Here is a 20,021-nt window from a genome sequence, read left to right as displayed (position 1 = left end):
CTCGGCGTCTCCAGCCGATCCTGCGCACTTTTCATTGAAGTGTGTCGAGACCGCCGCGGGTGCAGACAAGACGGATCCATTCACGAACTCATGTTATGCTTTAGCTGCGACTGCGAGCGCTGGCGGTCCCCTCCTTCTCGCCTATTCTACAGTGAGCACCTTGAGCATGTTCGTCGAGCCCGAGCGGGCCTCCACCATGCCGTGCAGGGCGACCACGTTGTCGCCGGACTTCACCCAGCCGTACTGCTTGCCCAGGTCTGTGGCGCGGTACAAGATCGAGTCCGTGCCGATCATCGAGCCCATGCAACGAGCCCTCGCGCCCTTGTAGAAGCCCTCGGCCTGGCGAGCGCTGCCAGCCATAGCCGTCAGCACCAGCACGGGCATCGACGGACGGAACTTGGACACCAGGCGGGCCGTGTTGCCCGACTCCGTCAGCACCACAATCATCTTCGCCTTGATGTCGATGGCCGTCTTCACGGCCGACGACGCGATAGCTTCCTGGGTAGACATCGGTCCATACGTATCCAGCACGGCGTTGCGCAGCGACTGGTACACGTCGTCGTAGTGGATGGCGCCTTCAGCCTGCACGCAGATCTTGGACATCATCGACACGGCTTCCGTCGGGTAGTCGCCGTTAGCAGTCTCACCGGAGAGCATCACGGCGTCCGTGCCGTCAAGCACGGCGTTGGCCACATCCGTGCACTCGGCACGCGTCGGGCGAGGAGCCTTGATCATCGACTCCAGCATCTGCGTAGCCGTCACCACCGGCTTGCCAGCAATGTTGGCCTTGCGGATCATCATCTTCTGGGCCAGGAACACCTTCTCGGGAGGGATCTCCATGCCCAGGTCGCCACGAGCAACCATGATGCCGTCCGTCTTGGCCAGGATCTCGTCGAAGTTCTCCAGACCCTCGTGCGACTCAATTTTGGCAATAATCTTAATGCCACGTCCGCGGGGGCCGAGCACTTTGCGGATGTTGTCAATGTCCTGGCCCGTGCGCACGAACGACGCGGAGATGTAGTCGATGCCGTGCATGAGACCGAAGTTGATGAGGTCGTCCTCGTCCTTCTCGGTCAGCGTCGGCAGCATCACCTTGCAGCCGGGCAGGTTCATGTTCTTGCGCTCGCCCAGCGTGGCCGTGTTGTTGGCGCGGGTGACGATGCCGTCGTCCTTGATCTCGAGCACCGTGAGCACGAGCGAGCCGTCGGCGACGAGGACGGTGCCTCCGACCTGCACGGACTGGGGCAGCTCCGGGTACGAGCAGGCGATCTTGTTCTCGTCTCCCAGGAACTCGTAGTCGGTGGTGAGCTCCAGGATGGCGTCCTTCTGGATCGTGACCTTGTCCTTGTTGGCCAGGAAACCCGTGCGGATCTCCGGGCCCTTGGTGTCCAGCATGATGGCCACGTTCTTGTGCGGGCGCGAGGCCAGCGCGCCGCGCAGGCGGTTGAGCGTGTCGGCGTGGCTGGCGTGGTCGCCGTGCGAGAAGTTGAAGCGCGCCACGTTCATGCCGGCGTCGATGAGCTCGCCGATGCCCTCCTGCGACCAGCAGGCCGGGCCCAGCGTGCAGAAGATCTTGGTCTTGCGCTCCACGCCCTCGGTGCTGCGCATGATGTTCTCGAGCTCGACGCCCTGTTGGCTCAGTCCGATGGCGCCCGACATGGCTGGGAGAGTGGCTGGGGTGGGGTGGGGAGGGTTCTTGCTTGCTTGCTGCCTTGGGCGCGAGTTCGACTGTGAGCCCCAAGCAGGGCCGGCGGATACGTGTGCAGCCTGATTCAGCTGGTCATCGTGTTTTTGCCGCGGACAGCTCTATGCGGGACGGAGCGCGAAGCGCTGTATGGCCCGCGCAACGCGCCCATATGAGCGGCAGGTTCCAGCTTGAAGCTGCGTCCCGCAAAAAGCTGCTGTCGACGCCGACGACGTTGCGATCGGTGTGTGTCCGCGCCGAATTGCGCATATGTGGTTGTACAGGTTTTGAAGTGTAGTTAGACGAAGTCAAGTATTAATTGTTGGAAAATACAGGCATAAACCGACGGACACAGTATGTTGAAGCTGGTGCGGACAGCGACGGGCCAGGGTGCTAGTTGGTGTGCCGCACACCGAGACACTGGGCTGCAAGACGAACGCCATTTTCCGGCGGATTTAACTGCTCCACAGTTGAGAAGGTCGGGTTGGCCTCTTCAAGACTACTTATACAGTGAGTGCAGCTGCATATTCATCAGAACATGCTCCTACTCGTCCCTAGATGAATAAAGGGGGCAACGCGAAGTGCTGTTCCTAATACATTTACCGCACCACCGGCGTGCCTACTTCGAGTTGCATGAGCGATTTTGTATGGGCCTCACTATATGAGCCACCGCGTTGGTTAGCGTTAGCCTTCATTTACTTGCTGAGTCGTTACCTAGATTAAACGACTGTAGAAGTGTGCCTCACCAAAAACTAAACCCGAAAGATCTACATACTGTAGTGTACATGAAAGCAAATGCAGTCATCTGCTCTCGGCTATCGTTTCGGCAGCGCTGGTGTATTTTACAGCAACCCAATGTTTTGTGAGACAAATATATTGCGTGGAGCACCAAACATTTGGGAGAGATGATGCACGCCTTTCGTGCGATTCCAAACTTCGGAGTCAAGGATTTCAACAATGAGATCGTTTGGCAACCCCAAGGAACCAACTATAACACACCAAGCATTGCTCACCAAACCATATACGACTAGTATTTTTATTGGGGTTCAATCACTACGTGTACTCTATTAGAACTCAGTGCTTACTCCACGAACAACACCTTCAGCAGGTTCGTCGAGCCAGACTTGGCCTCCGTGATGCCGTGCACCGCGACGACGGCGTCGCCCTTCTTCAGCCAGCCGAGCTCCTTGCCCGTCTCCGTGGCGCGGTACAGGATCGAGTCCGTACCGATCATCGAGCCCACGCAGCGCGCAACAACGCCCTTGAGGAAGCCCTCCGACTGGCGGGCCGTCTGCTCCAGAGCCGTCAGCACCAGCACCGGCATCGACGGACGGAACTTGGACACCAGGCGGGCCGTGTTGCCCGTCTCCGTCAGCACCACCAGCATCTTCGCGTTGATGTCGATGGCCGTCTTCACAGCCGACGACGCAACGGCCTCCGCCGTCTGCATCGGGCCGTTCACCTCCAGCACGGCGTTGCGCAGCGACTGGTACACGTCGTCGTAGTGGATGGCGGTCTCGGCCTGCAGGCACGTCGCGGCCATCACCTCCACAGCCTGCGTCGGGTAGTCGCCGTTGGCGCTCTCGCCCGAAAGCATCACGGCGTCCGTGCCGTCAAGCACGGCGTTGGCCACATCCGTGCACTCGGCACGCGTCGGGCGAGGAGCCTTGATCATCGACTCCAGCATCTGCGTGGCCGTCACGACGGGCTTGCCGGCCAGGTTCGCCTTGCGGATCATCATCTTCTGGGCCAGGAACACCGTCTCAGGCGGGATCTCCATGCCCAGGTCGCCACGAGCAACCATGATGCCGTCCGTCTTGGCCAGGATCTCGTCGAAGTTCTCCATGCCCTCGTGCGACTCGATCTTCGAGATGATCTTGATGCCGCGGCCGCGGGGCCGAGCACCTTACGGATGTTGTCGAGGTCCTGGCCCGTGCGCACGAACGACGCGGAGATGTAGTCGATGCCGTGCACCAGGCCAAAGTTCACCAGGTCGTCCTCGTCCTTCTCGGTCAGCGTCGGCAGGAGCACCTTGCAGCCGGGCAGGTTCATGTTCTTGCGCTCGCCTAGCGTGGCCGTGTTGTTGGCACGCGCGATGATGCCGTCCGCGTTCACCTTGGTCACGGTCAGCACCAGCGAGCCATCGGCCACCAGCACCGTGCCGCCAACCTTCACGGACTGCGGCAGCTGCGGGTACGAGCACGCGATCTTGGTCTCGTCGCCAAGGAACTCGTAGTCCGTCGTCAGCTCAATGAGCGAGTCCTTCTGGATCGTCACCTTGTCGTGGTTCTTGAGGAAACCCGTGCGGATCTCCGGGCCCTTGGTGTCCAGCATGATGGCCACGTTCTTGTTGGGGCGCTTGGCCAGCGCGGCGCGCAGGCGGGTCAGGCAGGCCAGGTGGCTCGCGTGGTCGCCGTGCGAGAAGTTGAAGCGGGCCACGTTCATGCCCGCGTCGATGAGCTTCAGCAGACCCTCCTCGGACCAGCACGCGGGGCCCAGCGTGCAGAAGATCTTGGTCTTGCGCTGCACGCCCTCGACGTTGGCCTTGATGCAGTTGGCGTCCTTCAGGTTCAGCGACAGAGCGGCAGACATGGTGCTCTAGGGGGGTGTTTGGGTAACTGGGGTAGAAGTCACTTGAGTGGTTCTCGTTCAAATGAACAATGGCATGCCTCCGACGCCTCTGAGCGGGCGGGGCCTTCGAACGGGGCGGTCAAATCAAGTCGCGACAAGGGGGCCAGCGAATCTCACGCGGCGAGAGCGGGCAAGCAAGCGACACACCCGGCCGCACCAAGCACCAAAGCCTGCGCGCTTCTTTACAATCGCGCCGTGGCACGTACTACGTGGCGAGTGGCGCCACTCGCTTGCTCGGCTGGCTTGGCCTGCAACTGATGATGATAATCTCGACGCTCGCAGACGTGTCCCATCCAAGTTGTCGGCGTTTCTAAGCCATTTCAGTCCAATGTGACGGACACGGCTGTGCGGAGACCGGGCCGCCGGACTGTGCACGCAGCGCCTTGGCCGGCCATGGATCCGTGTTGCGTTTGGAGTAGCGACGGCCAGATGGCTTGGGGCGTGGGGTGTATCTATTGATTTTTGCGTTGTTGCGCACGTCGAGTGCTGTCCGAACAAGTTGACGGTGTGCTCGGTGCGATGCGGAGCAAGACAGACAAAACTGTTAGAAAAGCTTTTGTGAGCGCACGTCGTGCAATCGGATAGACTCGCCACAGGGATTAAGCACTTAATCCGCTATTAGCAGCAGCTTTGCTCCTTCGCATACCAACACTACCAAAGCTCGTCGTGTCTGCCGATGTATGGTCTCGACAACGAATGCTTAGAATCTGCAGGAATACAAAGCCACGCATCGTTAAAAGGCATCTGCTCGTTTTACGGTCTAGAAACGCGAAGACGCAGACAAATGGGACACGAACTGCGCACAAGGACCTCTTGCTTGCTCACAACACCTAGGCTTGTCCCCTGAAGGAGACAGCACACTCGAGATCCAAGCAACACCGCAGCCAGGCAGCATTCCAGCACCACCCCATTGTTCATTTGAACGAGAACCACTCAAGTGACTTCTACCCCAGTTACCCAAACACCCCCCTAGAGCACCATGTCTGCCGCTCTGTCGCTGAACCTGAAGGACGCCAACTGCATCAAGGCCAACGTCGAGGGCGTGCAGCGCAAGACCAAGATCTTCTGCACGCTGGGCCCCGCGTGCTGGTCCGAGGAGGGTCTGCTGAAGCTCATCGACGCGGGCATGAACGTGGCCCGCTTCAACTTCTCGCACGGCGACCACGCGAGCCACCTGGCCTGCCTGACCCGCCTGCGCGCCGCGCTGGCCAAGCGCCCTAACAAGAACGTGGCCATCATGCTGGACACCAAGGGCCCGGAGATCCGCACGGGTTTCCTCAAGAACCACGACAAGGTGACGATCCAGAAGGACTCGCTCATTGAGCTGACGACGGACTACGAGTTCCTTGGCGACGAGACCAAGATCGCGTGCTCGTACCCGCAGCTGCCGCAGTCCGTGAAGGTTGGCGGCACGGTGCTGGTGGCCGATGGCTCGCTGGTGCTGACCGTGACCAAGGTGAACGCGGACGGCATCATCGCGCGTGCCAACAACACGGCCACGCTAGGCGAGCGCAAGAACATGAACCTGCCCGGCTGCAAGGTGCTCCTGCCGACGCTGACCGAGAAGGACGAGGACGACCTGGTGAACTTTGGCCTGGTGCACGGCATCGACTACATCTCCGCGTCGTTCGTGCGCACGGGCCAGGACCTCGACAACATCCGTAAGGTGCTCGGCCCCGCGGCCGCGGCATCAAGATCATCTCGAAGATCGAGTCGCACGAGGGCATGGAGAACTTCGACGAGATCCTGGCCAAGACGGACGGCATCATGGTTGCTCGTGGCGACCTGGGCATGGAGATCCCGCCTGAGACGGTGTTCCTGGCCCAGAAGATGATGATCCGCAAGGCGAACCTGGCCGGCAAGCCCGTCGTGACGGCCACGCAGATGCTGGAGTCGATGATCAAGGCTCCTCGCCCGACGCGTGCCGAGTGCACCGGATGTGGCCAACGCCGTGCTTGACGGCACGGACGCCGTGATGCTTTCGGGCGAGAGCGCCAACGGCGACTACCCGACGCAGGCTGTGGAGGTGATGGCCGCGACGTGCCTGCAGGCCGAGACCGCCATCCACTACGACGACGTGTACCAGTCGCTGCGCAACGCCGTGCTGGAGGTGAACGGCCCGATGCAGACGGCGGAGGCCGTTGCGTCGTCGGCTGTGAAGACGGCCATCGACATCAACGCGAAGATGCTGGTGGTGCTGACGGAGACGGGCAACACGGCCCGCCTGGTGGCCAAGTTCCGTCCGTCGATGCCGGTGCTGGTGCTGACGGCTCTGGAGCAGACGGCCCGCCAGTCGGAGGGCTTCCTCAAGGGCGTTGTTGCGCGCTGCGTGGGCTCGATGATCGGTACGGACTCGATCCTGTACCGCGCCACGGAGACGGGCAAGGAGCTCGGCTGGCTGAAGAAGGGCGACGCCGTCGTCGCGGTGCACGGCATCACGGAGGCCAAGTCTGGCTCGACGAACCTGCTGAAGGTGCTGTACGTCGAGTAAGTGTAATAGAGTAGTGACATAGTCCCAATAGATCTTTTACTTGGGCGCATCTATTTGGTTTTGGTGTGGTGGCAGCACACTGGTCATGTTGTTCGTTTGGTGGTGGGATGTATGTTGGGCCAACTAACATACATACATTGTTGGCCATCGTCTGCTTTGTAAAATGGTACAGTATTGACCCCTACGGTACGAGGTTGTCCTCATTAATTAACTAAAACGTATCGCGCACGTCAACTTGTCTGGAGGTTGCCACTTCTGTTGTGTTGTACACACATGCCGCTCGTAGATTTCTGCAAACGCCTGCTCTGACAGCACGCGACGTGCGCAACAACGCAAAAAGCAATAGATACACCCCACGCCCCGAGCCAACAGGACGTCGCTACTCCAACCGCAACGGATCCGTGGCCGCCGAGGTGGTGCCAAGCGCTGCGTGCACAGTCCGGCGGCCCGGTCTCCGCACAGCGTCCGTCACGTGGGACCAAAATGGCTTAGAAACGCCGACAACATGGATGGGACACGTCTGCAAGTGTCAAGAGAGATTATCATCGTCGCGGCGCGATTGTAAAGAAGCGCGCGGGCTTTGGTGCTTGGTGCGGGCGGGTGTGTCGCTTGCTTGCCCGCTCTCGCCGCGTGAGATTCGTTGGCCCCCTTGTCGCGACTTGATTTGACCGCCCCGTTCGAAGGCCCCGCCCGCTCGGAGGCGTCGGAGGCATGCCATTGTTCATTTGAACGAGAACCACTCAAGTGACTTCTACCCCAGTTACCCAAACACCCCCCTAGAGCACCATGTCTGCCGCTCTGTCGCTGAACCTGAAGGACGCCAACTGCATCAAGGCCAACGTCGAGGGCGTGCAGCGCAAGACCAAGATCTTCTGCACGCTGGGCCCCGCGTGCTGGTCCGAGGAGGGTCTGCTGAAGCTCATCGACGCGGGCATGAACGTGGCCCGCTTCAACTTCTCGCACGGCGACCACGCGAGCCACCTGGCCTGCCTGACCCGCCTGCGCGCCGCGCTGGCCAAGCGCCCCAACAAGAACGTGGCCATCATGCTGGACACCAAGGGCCCGGAGATCCGCACGGGTTTCCTCAAGAACCACGACAAGGTGACGATCCAGAAGGACTCGCTCATTGAGCTGACGACGGACTACGAGTTCCTTGGCGACGAGACCAAGATCGCGTGCTCGTACCCGCAGCTGCCGCAGTCCGTGAAGGTTGGCGGCACGGTGCTGGTGGCCGATGGCTCGCTGGTGCTGACCGTGACCAAGGTGAACGCGGACGGCATCATCGCGCGTGCCAACAACACGGCCACGCTAGGCGAGCGCAAGAACATGAACCTGCCCGGCTGCAAGGTGCTCCTGCCGACGCTGACCGAGAAGGACGAGGACGACCTGGTGAACTTTGGCCTGGTGCACGGCATCGACTACATCTCCGCGTCGTTCGTGCGCACGGGCCAGGACCTCGACAACATCCGTAAGGTGCTCGGCCCCCGCGGCCGCGGCATCAAGATCATCTCGAAGATCGAGTCGCACGAGGGCATGGAGAACTTCGACGAGATCCTGGCCAAGACGGACGGCATCATGGTTGCTCGTGGCGACCTGGGCATGGAGATCCCGCCTGAGACGGTGTTCCTGGCCCAGAAGATGATGATCCGCAAGGCGAACCTGGCCGGCAAGCCCGTCGTGACGGCCACGCAGATGCTGGAGTCGATGATCAAGGCTCCTCGCCCGACGCGTGCCGAGTGCACGGATGTGGCCAACGCCGTGCTTGACGGCACGGACGCCGTGATGCTTTCGGGCGAGAGCGCCAACGGCGACTACCCGACGCAGGCTGTGGAGGTGATGGCCGCGACGTGCCTGCAGGCCGAGACCGCCATCCACTACGACGACGTGTACCAGTCGCTGCGCAACGCCGTGCTGGAGGTGAACGGCCCGATGCAGACGGCGGAGGCCGTTGCGTCGTCGGCTGTGAAGACGGCCATCGACATCAACGCGAAGATGCTGGTGGTGCTGACGGAGACGGGCAACACGGCCCGCCTGGTGTCCAAGTTCCGTCCGTCGATGCCGGTGCTGGTGCTGACGGCTCTGGAGCAGACGGCCCGCCAGTCGGAGGGCTTCCTCAAGGGCGTTGTTGCGCGCTGCGTGGGCTCGATGATCGGTACGGACTCGATCCTGTACCGCGCCACGGAGACGGGCAAGGAGCTCGGCTGGCTGAAGAAGGGCGACGCCGTCGTCGCGGTGCACGGCATCACGGAGGCCAAGTCTGGCTCGACGAACCTGCTGAAGGTGCTGTACGTCGAGTAAGTGTAATAGAGTAGTGACATAGTCCCAATAGATCTTTTACTTGGGCGCATCTATTTGGTTTTGGTGTGGTGGCAGCACACTGGTCATGTTGTTCGTTTGGTGGTGGGATGTATGTTGGGCCAACTAACATACATACATTGTTGGCCATCGTCTGCTTTGTAAAATGGTACAGTATTGACCCCTACGGTACGAGGTTGTCCTCATTAATTAACTAAAACGTATCGCGCACGTCAACTTGTCTGGAGGTTGCCACTTCTGTTGTGTTGTACACACATGCCGCTCGTAGATTTCTGCAAACGCCTGCTCTGACAGCACGCGACGTGCGCAACAACGCAAAAAGCAATAGATACACCCCACGCCCCGAGCCAACAGGACGTCGCTACTCCAACCGCAACGGATCCGTGGCCGCCGAGGTGGTGCCAAGCGCTGCGTGCACAGTCCGGCGGCCCGGTCTCCGCACAGCGTCCGTCACGTGGGACCAAAATGGCTTAGAAACGCCGACAACATGGATGGGACACGTCTGCAAGTGTCAAGAGAGATTATCATCGTCGCGGCGCGATTGTAAAGAAGCGCGCGGGCTTTGGTGCTTGGTGCGGGCGGGTGTGTCGCTTGCTTGCCCGCTCTCGCCGCGTGAGATTCGTTGGCCCCTTGTCGCGACTTGATTTGACCGCCCCGTTCGAAGGCCCCGCCCGCTCGGAGGCGTCGGAGGCATGCCATTGTTCATTTGAACGAGAACCACTCAAGTGACTTCTACCCCAGTTACCCAAACACCCCCCTAGAGCACCATGTCTGCCGCTCTGTCGCTGAACCTGAAGGACGCCAACTGCATCAAGGCCAACGTCGAGGGCGTGCAGCGCAAGACCAAGATCTTCTGCACGCTGGGCCCCGCGTGCTGGTCCGAGGAGGGTCTGCTGAAGCTCATCGACGCGGGCATGAACGTGGCCCGCTTCAACTTCTCGCACGGCGACCACGCGAGCCACCTGGCCTGCCTGACCCGCCTGCGCGCCGCGCTGGCCAAGCGCTAACAAGAACGTGGCCATCATGCTGGACACCAAGGGCCCGGAGATCCGCACGGGTTTCCTCAAGAACCACGACAAGGTGACGATCCAGAAGGACTCGCTCATTGAGCTGACGACGGACTACGAGTTCCTTGGCGACGAGACCAAGATCGCGTGCTCGTACCCGCAGCTGCCGCAGTCCGTGAAGGTTGGCGGCACGGTGCTGGTGGCCGATGGCTCGCTGGTGCTGACCGTGACCAAGGTGAACGCGGACGGCATCATCGCGCGTGCCAACAACACGGCCACGCTAGGCGAGCGCAAGAACATGAACCTGCCCGGCTGCAAGGTGCTCCTGCCGACGCTGACCGAGAAGGACGAGGACGACCTGGTGAACTTTGGCCTGGTGCACGGCATCGACTACATCTCCGCGTCGTTCGTGCGCACGGGCCAGGACCTCGACAACATCCGTAAGGTGCTCGGCCCCGCGGCCGCGTATCAAGATCATCTCGAAGATCGAGTCGCACGAGGGCATGGAGAACTTCGACGAGATCCTGGCCAAGACGGACGGCATCATGGTTGCTCGTGGCGACCTGGGCATGGAGATCCCGCCTGAGACGGTGTTCCTGGCCCAGAAGATGATGATCCGCAAGGCGAACCTGGCCGGCAAGCCCGTCGTGACGGCCACGCAGATGCTGGAGTCGATGATCAAGGCTCCTCGCCCGACGCGTGCCGAGTGCACGGATGTGGCCAACGCCGTGCTTGACGGCACGGACGCCGTGATGCTTTCGGGCGAGAGCGCCAACGGCGACTACCCGACGCAGGCTGTGGAGGTGATGGCCGCGACGTGCCTGCAGGCCGAGACCGCCATCCACTACGACGACGTGTACCAGTCGCTGCGCAACGCCGTGCTGGAGGTGAACGGCCCGATGCAGACGGCGGAGGCCGTTGCGTCGTCGGCTGTGAAGACGGCCATCGACATCAACGCGAAGATGCTGGTGGTGCTGACGGAGACGGGCAACACGGCCCGCCTGGTGTCCAAGTTCCGTCCGTCGATGCCGGTGCTGGTGCTGACGGCTCTGGAGCAGACGGCCCGCCAGTCGGAGGGCTTCCTCAAGGGCGTTGTTGCGCGCTGCGTGGGCTCGATGATCGGTACGGACTCGATCCTGTACCGCGCCACGGAGACGGGCAAGGAGCTCGGCTGGCTGAAGAAGGGCGACGCCGTCGTCGCGGTGCACGGCATCACGGAGGCCAAGTCTGGCTCGACGAACCTGCTGAAGGTGCTGTACGTCGAGTAAGTGTAATAGAGTAGTGACATAGTCCCAATAGATCTTTTACTTGGGCGCATCTATTTGGTTTTGGTGTGGTGGCAGCACACTGGTCATGTTGTTCGTTTGGTGGTGGGATGTATGTTGGGCCAACTAACATACATACATTGTTGGCCATCGTCTGCTTTGTAAAATGGTACAGTATTGACCCCTACGGTACGAGGTTGTCCTCATTAATTAACTAAAACGTATCGCGCACGTCAACTTGTCTGGAGGTTGCCACTTCTGTTGTGTTGAACACACATGCCGCTCGTAGATTTCTGCAAACGCCTGCTCTGACAGCACGCGACGTGCGCAACAACGCAAAAAGCAATAGATACACCCCACGCCCCGAGCCAACAGGACGTCGCTACTCCAACCGCAACGGATCCGTGGCCGCCGAGGTGGTGCCAAGCGCTGCGTGCACAGTCCGGCGGCCCGGTCTCCGCACAGCGTCCGTCACGTGGGACCAAAATGGCTTAGAAACGCCGACAACTTGGATGGGACACGTCTGCGAGCGTCGAAATTATCATCGTCAGTTGTTGGCCAAGCCAGCCGAGCAAGCGAGTGGCGCCACTGTGCCACGGCGCGATTGTAAAGAAGCGCGCAGGCTTTGGTGCTTGGTGCGGCCGGGTGTGTCGCTTGCTTGCCCGCTCTCGCCGCGTGAGATTCGTTGGCCCCCTTGTCGCGACTTGATTTGACCGCCCCGTTCGAAGGCCCCGCCCGCTCGGAGGCGTCGGAGGCATTCTATCGTTTATCTGAACGAACACCGCGTAGTTCGTGATTGCGCACGCCCCGTGCTGTCAGAACAAGCACAAACACCAGGCGTTTGCAGAAATCTACGAGCGGCATGTGTGTACAACACAACAGAAGTGGCAACCTCCAGACAAGTTGACGTGCGCGATACGTTTTAGTTAATTAATGAGGACAACCTCGTACCGTAGGGGTCAATACTGTACCATTTTACAAAGCAGACGATGGCCAACAATGTATGTATGTTAGTTGGCCCAACATACATCCCACCACCAAACGAACAACATGACCAGTGTGCTGCCACCACACCAAAACCAAATAGATGCGCCCAAGTAAAAGATCTATTGGGACTATGTCACTACTCTATTACACTTACTCGACGTACAGCACCTTCAGCAGGTTCGTCGAGCCAGACTTGGCCTCCGTGATGCCGTGCACCGCGACGACGGCGTCGCCCTTCTTCAGCCAGCCGAGCTCCTTGCCCGTCTCCGTGGCGCGGTACAGGATCGAGTCCGTACCGATCATCGAGCCCACGCAGCGCGCAACAACGCCCTTGAGGAAGCCCTCCGACTGGCGGGCCGTCTGCTCCAGAGCCGTCAGCACCAGCACCGGCATCGACGGACGGAACTTGGACACCAGGCGGGCCGTGTTGCCCGTCTCCGTCAGCACCACCAGCATCTTCGCGTTGATGTCGATGGCCGTCTTCACAGCCGACGACGCAACGGCCTCCGCCGTCTGCATCGGGCCGTTCACCTCCAGCACGGCGTTGCGCAGCGACTGGTACACGTCGTCGTAGTGGATGGCGGTCTCGGCCTGCAGGCACGTCGCGGCCATCACCTCCACAGCCTGCGTCGGGTAGTCGCCGTTGGCGCTCTCGCCCGAAAGCATCACGGCGTCCGTGCCGTCAAGCACGGCGTTGGCCACATCCGTGCACTCGGCACGCGTCGGGCGAGGAGCCTTGATCATCGACTCCAGCATCTGCGTGGCCGTCACGACGGGCTTGCCGGCCAGGTTCGCCTTGCGGATCATCATCTTCTGGGCCAGGAACACCGTCTCAGGCGGGATCTCCATGCCCAGGTCGCCACGAGCAACCATGATGCCGTCCGTCTTGGCCAGGATCTCGTCGAAGTTCTCCATGCCCTCGTGCGACTCGATCTTCGAGATGATCTTGATGCCGCGGCCGCGGGGCCGAGCACCTTACGGATGTTGTCGAGGTCCTGGCCCGTGCGCACGAACGACGCGGAGATGTAGTCGATGCCGTGCACCAGGCCAAAGTTCACCAGGTCGTCCTCGTCCTTCTCGGTCAGCGTCGGCAGGAGCACCTTGCAGCCGGGCAGGTTCATGTTCTTGCGCTCGCCTAGCGTGGCCGTGTTGTTGGCACGCGCGATGATGCCGTCCGCGTTCACCTTGGTCACGGTCAGCACCAGCGAGCCATCGGCCACCAGCACCGTGCCGCCAACCTTCACGGACTGCGGCAGCTGCGGGTACGAGCACGCGATCTTGGTCTCGTCGCCAAGGAACTCGTAGTCCGTCGTCAGCTCAATGAGCGAGTCCTTCTGGATCGTCACCTTGTCGTGGTTCTTGAGGAAACCCGTGCGGATCTCCGGGCCCTTGGTGTCCAGCATGATGGCCACGTTCTTGTTGGGGCGCTTGGCCAGCGCGGCGCGCAGGCGGGTCAGGCAGGCCAGGTGGCTCGCGTGGTCGCCGTGCGAGAAGTTGAAGCGGGCCACGTTCATGCCCGCGTCGATGAGCTTCAGCAGACCCTCCTCGGACCAGCACGCGGGGCCCAGCGTGCAGAAGATCTTGGTCTTGCGCTGCACGCCCTCGACGTTGGCCTTGATGCAGTTGGCGTCCTTCAGGTTCAGCGACAGAGCGGCAGACATGGTGCTCTAGGGGGGTGTTTGGGTAACTGGGGTAGAAGTCACTTGAGTGGTTCTCGTTCAAATGAACAATGGGGTGGTGCTGGAATGCTGCCTGGCTGCGGTGTTGCTTGGATCTCGAGTGTGCTGTCTCCTTCAGGGGACAAGCCTAGGTGTTGTGAGCAAGCAAGAGGTCCTTGTGCGCAGTTCGTGTCCCATTTGTCTGCGTCTTCGCGTTTCTAGACTGTAAAACGAGCGGATGCCTTTTAACGATGCGTGTCTTTGCATTCCTGCAGATTCTAAGCATTCGTTGTCGAGACCATACATCGGCAGACACGACGAGCTTTGGTAGTGTTGGTACTGTATGCGAAGGAGCAGAGCTGCTGCTAATGGTGGATTAAGTGCTTAATCCCTGCAGCGAGTCTCCGATTGCGAATGTTGTACTGTACCAGAACTGTGCGTACGACGAGTATGATTTCAAAAGCGCTGATTTATAGGCTATTTAGACCGCATGAATTCGCGTGTGCATTCTTTATATTGTGCTTCGCGTCTCGAGCCGTCCCAATGTTGCTTGTGGGTAAAGCACAAATGCAAAGACAACGAGCGCGGCCAACCCCCAGTCGAACCAACCTCCGGCCGTGGGAAATGGTTGGTGTAGGGCGGTGCTGCGCTTCTTTACTTTGGGATGTGCATTCGAAGGGCTCTGTCAATGCGAACCTTGGGGGGAACTGATAGCGACGTTAAAGCAGCGACTAGTTCGTGTCGTTTCCAGGTGCCCCCATTCACACACTCAAGACTCAAACTGGGCAGAGCATGCAGTATACAATCAGTATATACCGGTGTCAATATGAAATCACACCAGTTTCATTACCAATATTGCAAATAGCTCTGCAAATATTGGGACGCAGAAATTTAACTCACTACGCACAAATTTGTATCTACTACAACTAACAGAGTATCCTGTATGTTTGTCTGTAAGTCCGTCCGTTCTCTATCTTGGGGGCTTAGCCTGCCGTAGAGCATCGTCGGGGGAGCGCCCTTCCCGCCTGGCGACAGTGTATTAGTAGCCTACCCTATGGCATCCCACCATCCTTTTGACTGGCTAATCTATGCCCGATATTACAAAAATAGCCTTGCGTTATATTTATTCGTGCTGTGATAGGCTGAAATTGCCACCCCGCTAAAATTTCCGTTTTGAATTCGAATTCGGGCGCGGCGGAGCGACGCAGGGCGCGGACGGCGGAGCGCCGCTGCGAGCCCCACAGGACGCGAGCGCCGCACAGCGACGACGGTGCGCTGCGTGCGCGATATAGCAACCCGTATATGCGCCCTAAAGTCGATAAAGTTAATAGACGACGACCTTCTGGGCGTGAGCTAAATACATAATATATTATTACTGCTCTGTGATTGGCCGAAATCCTCTCTGTTAGAATATATTGCTATTCGGGGTGCCACACACATTTCGCGATACAGCGCGCGAAATACAAGACGTGCGCTGGACAGGGGTGATCCCGGACCTTCAAGCACCTTCCACAGGACCTTCAAGCACGCAGGATCTTCAAGCATGTTGGACATTCGTGCACCGAACGCGATCGCGTAGTAGTAGAGCGAGCTGGAACAGCGAGCGTAACGGGTTGGGACAAACGGTATATCCAGTAGTGAAGCGAGCTGGCACAGCGAGCGTAACGGGTTACGATGAATGGTCCTTCAAGCGCGACCTGCGGGACCTTCAAGCACCGACCTGGCACAGCGAGCGTAACGGGTTGGGACGAACAGTATGGTAAGTAGTGGAGCGAGCTGGGACAGCGAGCGCAACGGGGTTGCAATGAACGGTATGGTAAGTAGTGGCCTAGCGAACTGGCACAGCGAGTGTAACGGGTTGCGATAAATTGTCGATGAAGTACGCCGGACCTTCAAGCACTTCGGACCTGCAAGGCCGCAGGACCTACAAGTACCGAGCGCTATCCGTTGTAGTGGCGCGAGCTGGCACAGCGAGCGTAACGGGTTGTGACGAACGGTATATTCAGTAGTGGAGCGGGTTGGGACGAACGGTATATTCAGTAGTGGAGCAAGCTGGCACAGCGAGCGGAACGGGTTGCGAGCAACGGTATGTTCAGTAGTGGAGCGAGCTGGCACAGCGAGCGTAACGGGTTGAGACGAAAGGATTGCCAAGTAGCGTAACGGGTTGCGCCGAACTGTAAACCCACCGGAGCGATGCGGAGGGGGCTATGACAAATAGTGGAGCGAGCTGGAACCGCGAGCGTAACCGCCTATGACTAACCACACACACACCGCCGCGAAGCGGCGGCGATCAACTAGTCTACTACAACTAACAGAGTATCCTGTATGTTTGTCTGTAAGTCCGTCCGTTCTCTATCTTGGGGGCTTAGCCTGCCGTAGAGCATCGTCGGGGGAGCGCCCTTCCCGCCTGGCGACAGTGTATTAGTAGCCTACCCTATGGCATCCCACCATCCTTTTGACTGGCTAATCTATGCCCGATATTACAAAAATAGCCTTGCGTTATATTTATTCGTGCTGTGATAGGCTGAAATTGCCACCCCGCTAAAATTTCCGTTTTTGAATTCGAATTCGGGCGCGGCGGAGCGACGCAGGGCGCGGACGGCGGGCGCCGCTGCGAGCCCCACAGGACGCGAGCGCCGCACAGCGACGACGGTGCGCTGCGTGCGCGATATAGCAACCCGTATATGCGCCCTAAAGTCGATAAAGTTAATAGACGACGACCTTCTGGGCGTGAGCTAAATACATAATATATTATTACTGCTCTGTGATTGGCCGAAATCCTCTCTGTTAGAATATATTGCTATTCGGGGTGCCACACACATTTCGCGATACAGCGCGCGAAATACAAGACGTGCGCTGGACAGGGGTGATCCCGGACCTTCAAGCACCTTCCACAGGACCTTCAAGCACGCAGGATCTTCAAGCATGTTGGACATTCGTGCACCGAACGCGATCGCGTAGTAGTAGAGCGAGCTGGAACAGCGAGCGTAACGGGTTGGGACAAACGGTATATCCAGTAGTGAAGCGAGCTGGCACAGCGAGCGTAACGGGGTTACGATGAATGGTCCTTCAAGCGCGACCTGCGGGACCTTCAAGCACCGACCTGGCACAGCGAGCGTAACGGGTTGGGACGAACAGTATGGTAAGTAGTGGAGCGAGCTGGGACAGCGAGCGCAACGGGTTGCAATGAACGGTATGGTAAGTAGTGGCCTAGCGAACTGGCACAGCGAGTGTAACGGGTTGCGATAAATTGTCGATGAAGTACGCCGGACCTTCAAGCACTTCGGACCTGCAAGGCCGCAGGACCTACAAGTACCGAGCGCTATCCGTTGTAGTGGCGCGAGCTGGCACAGCGAGCGTAACGGGTTGTGACGAACGGTATATTCAGTAGTGGAGCGGGTTGGGACGAACGGTATATTCAGTAGTGGAGCAAGCTGGCACAGCGAGCGGAACGGGTTGCGAGCAACGGTATGTTCAGTAGTGGAGCGAGCTGGCACAGCGAGCGTAACGGGTTGAGACGAAAGGATTGCCAAGTAGCGTAACGGGTTGCGCCGAACTGTAAACCCACCGGAGCGATGCGGAGGGGCTATGACAAATAGTGGAGCGAGCTGGAACCGCGAGCGTAACCGCCTATGACTAACCACACACACCGCCGCGAAGCGCGGCGATCAACTAGTCTACTACAACTAACAGAGTATCCTGTATGTTTGTCTGTAAGTCCGTCCGTTCTCTATCTTGGGGGCTTAGCCTGCCGTAGAGCATCGTCGGGGGAGCGCCCTTCCCGCCTGGCGACAGTGTATTAGTAGCCTACCCTATGGCATCCCACCATCCTTTTGACTGGCTAATCTATGCCCGATATTACAAAAATAGCCTTGCGTTATATTTATTCGTGCTGTGATAGGCTGAAATTGCCACCCGCTAAAATTTCCGTTTTGAATTCGAATTCGGGCGCGGCGGAGCGACGCAGGGCGCGGACGGCGGGCGCCGCTGCGAGCCCCACAGGACGCGAGCGCCGCACAGCGACGACGGTGCGCTGCGTGCGCGATATAGCAACCCGTATATGCGCCCTAAAGTCGATAAAGTTAATAGACGACGACCTTCTGGGCGTGAGCTAAATACATAATATATTATTACTGCTCTGTGATTGGCCGAAATCCTCTCTGTTAGAATATATTGCTATTCGGGGTGCCACACACATTTCGCGATACAGCGCGCGAAATACAAGACGTGCGCTGGACAGGGGTGATCCCGGACCTTCAAGCACCTTCCACAGGACCTTCAAGCACGCAGGATCTTCAAGCATGTTGGACATTCGTGCACCGAACGCGATCGCGTAGTAGTAGAGCGAGCTGGAACAGCGAGCGTAACGGGTTGGGACAAACGGTATATCCAGTAGTGAAGCGAGCTGGCACAGCGAGCGTAACGGGCTACGATGAATGGTCCTTCAAGCGCGACCTGCGGGACCTTCAAGCACCGACCTGGCACAGCGAGCGTAACGGGTTGGGACGAACAGTATGGTAAGTAGTGGAGCGAGCTGGGACAGCGAGCGCAACGGGTTGCAATGAACGGTATGGTAAGTAGTGGCCTAGCGAACTGGCACAGCGAGTGTAACGGGTTGCGATAAATTGTCGATGAAGTACGCCGGACCTTCAAGCACTTCGGACCTGCAAGGCCGCAGGACCTACAAGTACCGAGCGCTATCCGTTGTAGTGGCGCGAGCTGGCACAGCGAGCGTAACGGGTTGTGACGAACGGTATATTCAGTAGTGGAGCGGGTTGGGACGAACGGTATATTCAGTAGTGGAGCAAGCTGGCACAGCGAGCGGAACGGGTTGCGAGCAACGGTATGTTCAGTAGTGGAGCGAGCTGGCACAGCGAGCGTAACGGGTTGAGACGAAAGGATTGCCAAGTAGCGTAACGGGTTGCGCCGAACTGTAAACCCACCGGAGCGATGCGGAGGGGCTATGACAAATAGTGGAGCGAGCTGGAACCGCGAGCGTAACCGCCTATGACTAACCACACACACCGCCGCGAAGCGGCGGCGATCAACTAGTCTACTACAACTAACAGAGTATCCTGTATGTTTGTCTGTAAGTCCGTCCGTTCTCTATCTTGGGGCTTAGCCTGCCGTAGAGCATCGTCGGGGGAGCGCCCTTCCCGCCTGGCGACAGTGTATTAGTAGCCTACCCTATGGCATCCCACCATCCTTTTGACTGGCTAATCTATGCCCGATATTACAAAAATAGCCTTGCGTTATATTTATTCGTGCTGTGATAGGCTGAAATTGCCACCCGCTAAAATTTCCGTTTTGAATTCGAATTCGGGCGCGGCGGAGCGACGCAGGGCGCGGACGGCGGGCGCCGCTGCGAGCCCCACAGGACGCGAGCGCCGCACAGCGACGACGGTGCGCTGCGTGCGCGATATAGCAACCCGTATATGCGCCCTAAAGTCGATAAAGTTAATAGACGACGACCTTCTGGGCGTGAGCTAAATACATAATATATTATTACTGCTCTGTGATTGGCCGAAATCCTCTCTGTTAGAATATATTGCTATTCGGGGTGCCACACACATTTCGCGATACAGCGCGCGAAATACAAGACGTGCGCTGGACAGGGGTGATCCCGGACCTTCAAGCACCTTCCACAGGACCTTCAAGCACGCAGGATCTTCAAGCATGTTGGACATTCGTGCACCGAACGCGATCGCGTAGTAGTAGAGCGAGCTGGAACAGCGAGCGTAACGGGTTGGGACAAACGGTATATCCAGTAGTGAAGCGAGCTGGCACAGCGAGCGTAACGGGTTGTGATGAATGGTCCTTCAAGCGCGACCTGCGGGACCTTCAAGCACCGACCTGGCACAGCGAGCGTAACGGGTTGGGACGAACAGTATGGTAAGTAGTGGAGCGAGCTGGGACAGCGAGCGCAACGGGTTGCAATGAACGGTATGGTAAGTAGTGGCCTAGCGAACTGGCACAGCGAGT

At 58.9% G+C, this 20,021-nt stretch overlaps 7 protein-coding genes across 10 annotated transcripts; 4 read left to right on the top strand and 3 right to left on the bottom strand.

The window, feature by feature from the left end:
* Positions 1–141: 141 nt before the first annotated feature.
* IUM83_16494 (Pyruvate kinase) lies at positions 142–1,659 on the bottom strand (the record flags this gene model as incomplete). Its single annotated transcript, XM_067941380.1, has 1 exon — positions 142–1,659. The coding sequence occupies one exon, from the start codon at positions 1,657–1,659 to the stop codon at positions 142–144; it is 1,518 nt and encodes a 505-aa protein (XP_067781593.1).
* A 1,106-nt stretch (positions 1,660–2,765) lies between these two features.
* On the bottom strand, positions 2,766–4,276 carry IUM83_16493 (Pyruvate kinase; the record flags this gene model as incomplete). 2 transcript variants are annotated; one of them, XM_067941378.1, is made up of 2 exons in its annotated part: positions 2,766–3,533; positions 3,590–4,276. In XM_067941378.1, 2 exons carry the CDS (start codon positions 4,274–4,276, stop codon positions 2,766–2,768), a joined length of 1,455 nt encoding a protein of 484 aa, XP_067781582.1. The 2 variants fall into 2 exon arrangements, with proteins under 2 accessions (XP_067781582.1, XP_067781581.1); XM_067941379.1 differs by having other exon boundaries at positions 2,766–3,560; positions 3,626–4,276.
* A 1,018-nt stretch (positions 4,277–5,294) lies between these two features.
* On the top strand, positions 5,295–6,806 carry IUM83_16492 (pyruvate kinase; the record flags this gene model as incomplete). The annotated part of the gene is made up of 2 exons (XM_067941377.1): positions 5,295–5,981; positions 6,366–6,806. 2 exons carry the CDS (start codon positions 5,295–5,297, stop codon positions 6,804–6,806), a joined length of 1,128 nt encoding a protein of 375 aa, XP_067781534.1.
* Positions 6,807–7,592: 786 nt separating this feature from the next.
* On the top strand, positions 7,593–9,104 carry IUM83_16491 (Pyruvate kinase; the record flags this gene model as incomplete). Its single annotated transcript, XM_067941376.1, has 1 exon — positions 7,593–9,104. One exon carries the CDS (start codon positions 7,593–7,595, stop codon positions 9,102–9,104), a length of 1,512 nt encoding a protein of 503 aa, XP_067781592.1.
* Positions 9,105–9,889: 785 nt separating this feature from the next.
* IUM83_16490 (Pyruvate kinase) lies at positions 9,890–10,129 on the top strand (the record flags this gene model as incomplete). The annotated part of the gene is made up of 1 exon (XM_067941375.1): positions 9,890–10,129. One exon carries the CDS (start codon positions 9,890–9,892, stop codon positions 10,127–10,129), a length of 240 nt encoding a protein of 79 aa, XP_067781583.1.
* A 16-nt stretch (positions 10,130–10,145) lies between these two features.
* Positions 10,146–11,397, top strand: IUM83_16489 (Pyruvate kinase; the record flags this gene model as incomplete). 2 transcript variants are annotated; one of them, XM_067941373.1, is made up of 2 exons in its annotated part: positions 10,146–10,538; positions 10,603–11,397. In XM_067941373.1, 2 exons carry the CDS (start codon positions 10,146–10,148, stop codon positions 11,395–11,397), a joined length of 1,188 nt encoding a protein of 395 aa, XP_067781539.1. The 2 variants fall into 2 exon arrangements, with proteins under 2 accessions (XP_067781539.1, XP_067781540.1); XM_067941374.1 differs by having other exon boundaries at positions 10,146–10,574; positions 10,630–11,397.
* Positions 11,398–12,531: 1,134 nt separating this feature from the next.
* Positions 12,532–14,042, bottom strand: IUM83_16488 (Pyruvate kinase; the record flags this gene model as incomplete). 2 transcript variants are annotated; one of them, XM_067941371.1, is made up of 2 exons in its annotated part: positions 12,532–13,194; positions 13,356–14,042. In XM_067941371.1, the coding sequence occupies 2 exons, from the start codon at positions 14,040–14,042 to the stop codon at positions 12,532–12,534; spliced, it is 1,350 nt and encodes a 449-aa protein (XP_067781604.1). The 2 variants fall into 2 exon arrangements, with proteins under 2 accessions (XP_067781604.1, XP_067781605.1); XM_067941372.1 differs by lacking the exon at positions 13,356–14,042 and having other exon boundaries at positions 12,532–13,296.
* Positions 14,043–20,021: the final 5,979 nt, after the last annotated feature.

This window comes from Phytophthora cinnamomi (assembly GCF_018691715.1).
Source record: "Phytophthora cinnamomi strain GKB4 chromosome Unknown Contig116, whole genome shotgun sequence".
NCBI classification, from domain to species: domain Eukaryota; phylum Oomycota; class Peronosporomycetes; order Peronosporales; family Peronosporaceae; genus Phytophthora; species Phytophthora cinnamomi.
The sequence above is the reverse complement of the archived record's forward strand: the minus strand, read 5'-3'. Positions and strand labels throughout refer to the sequence as shown.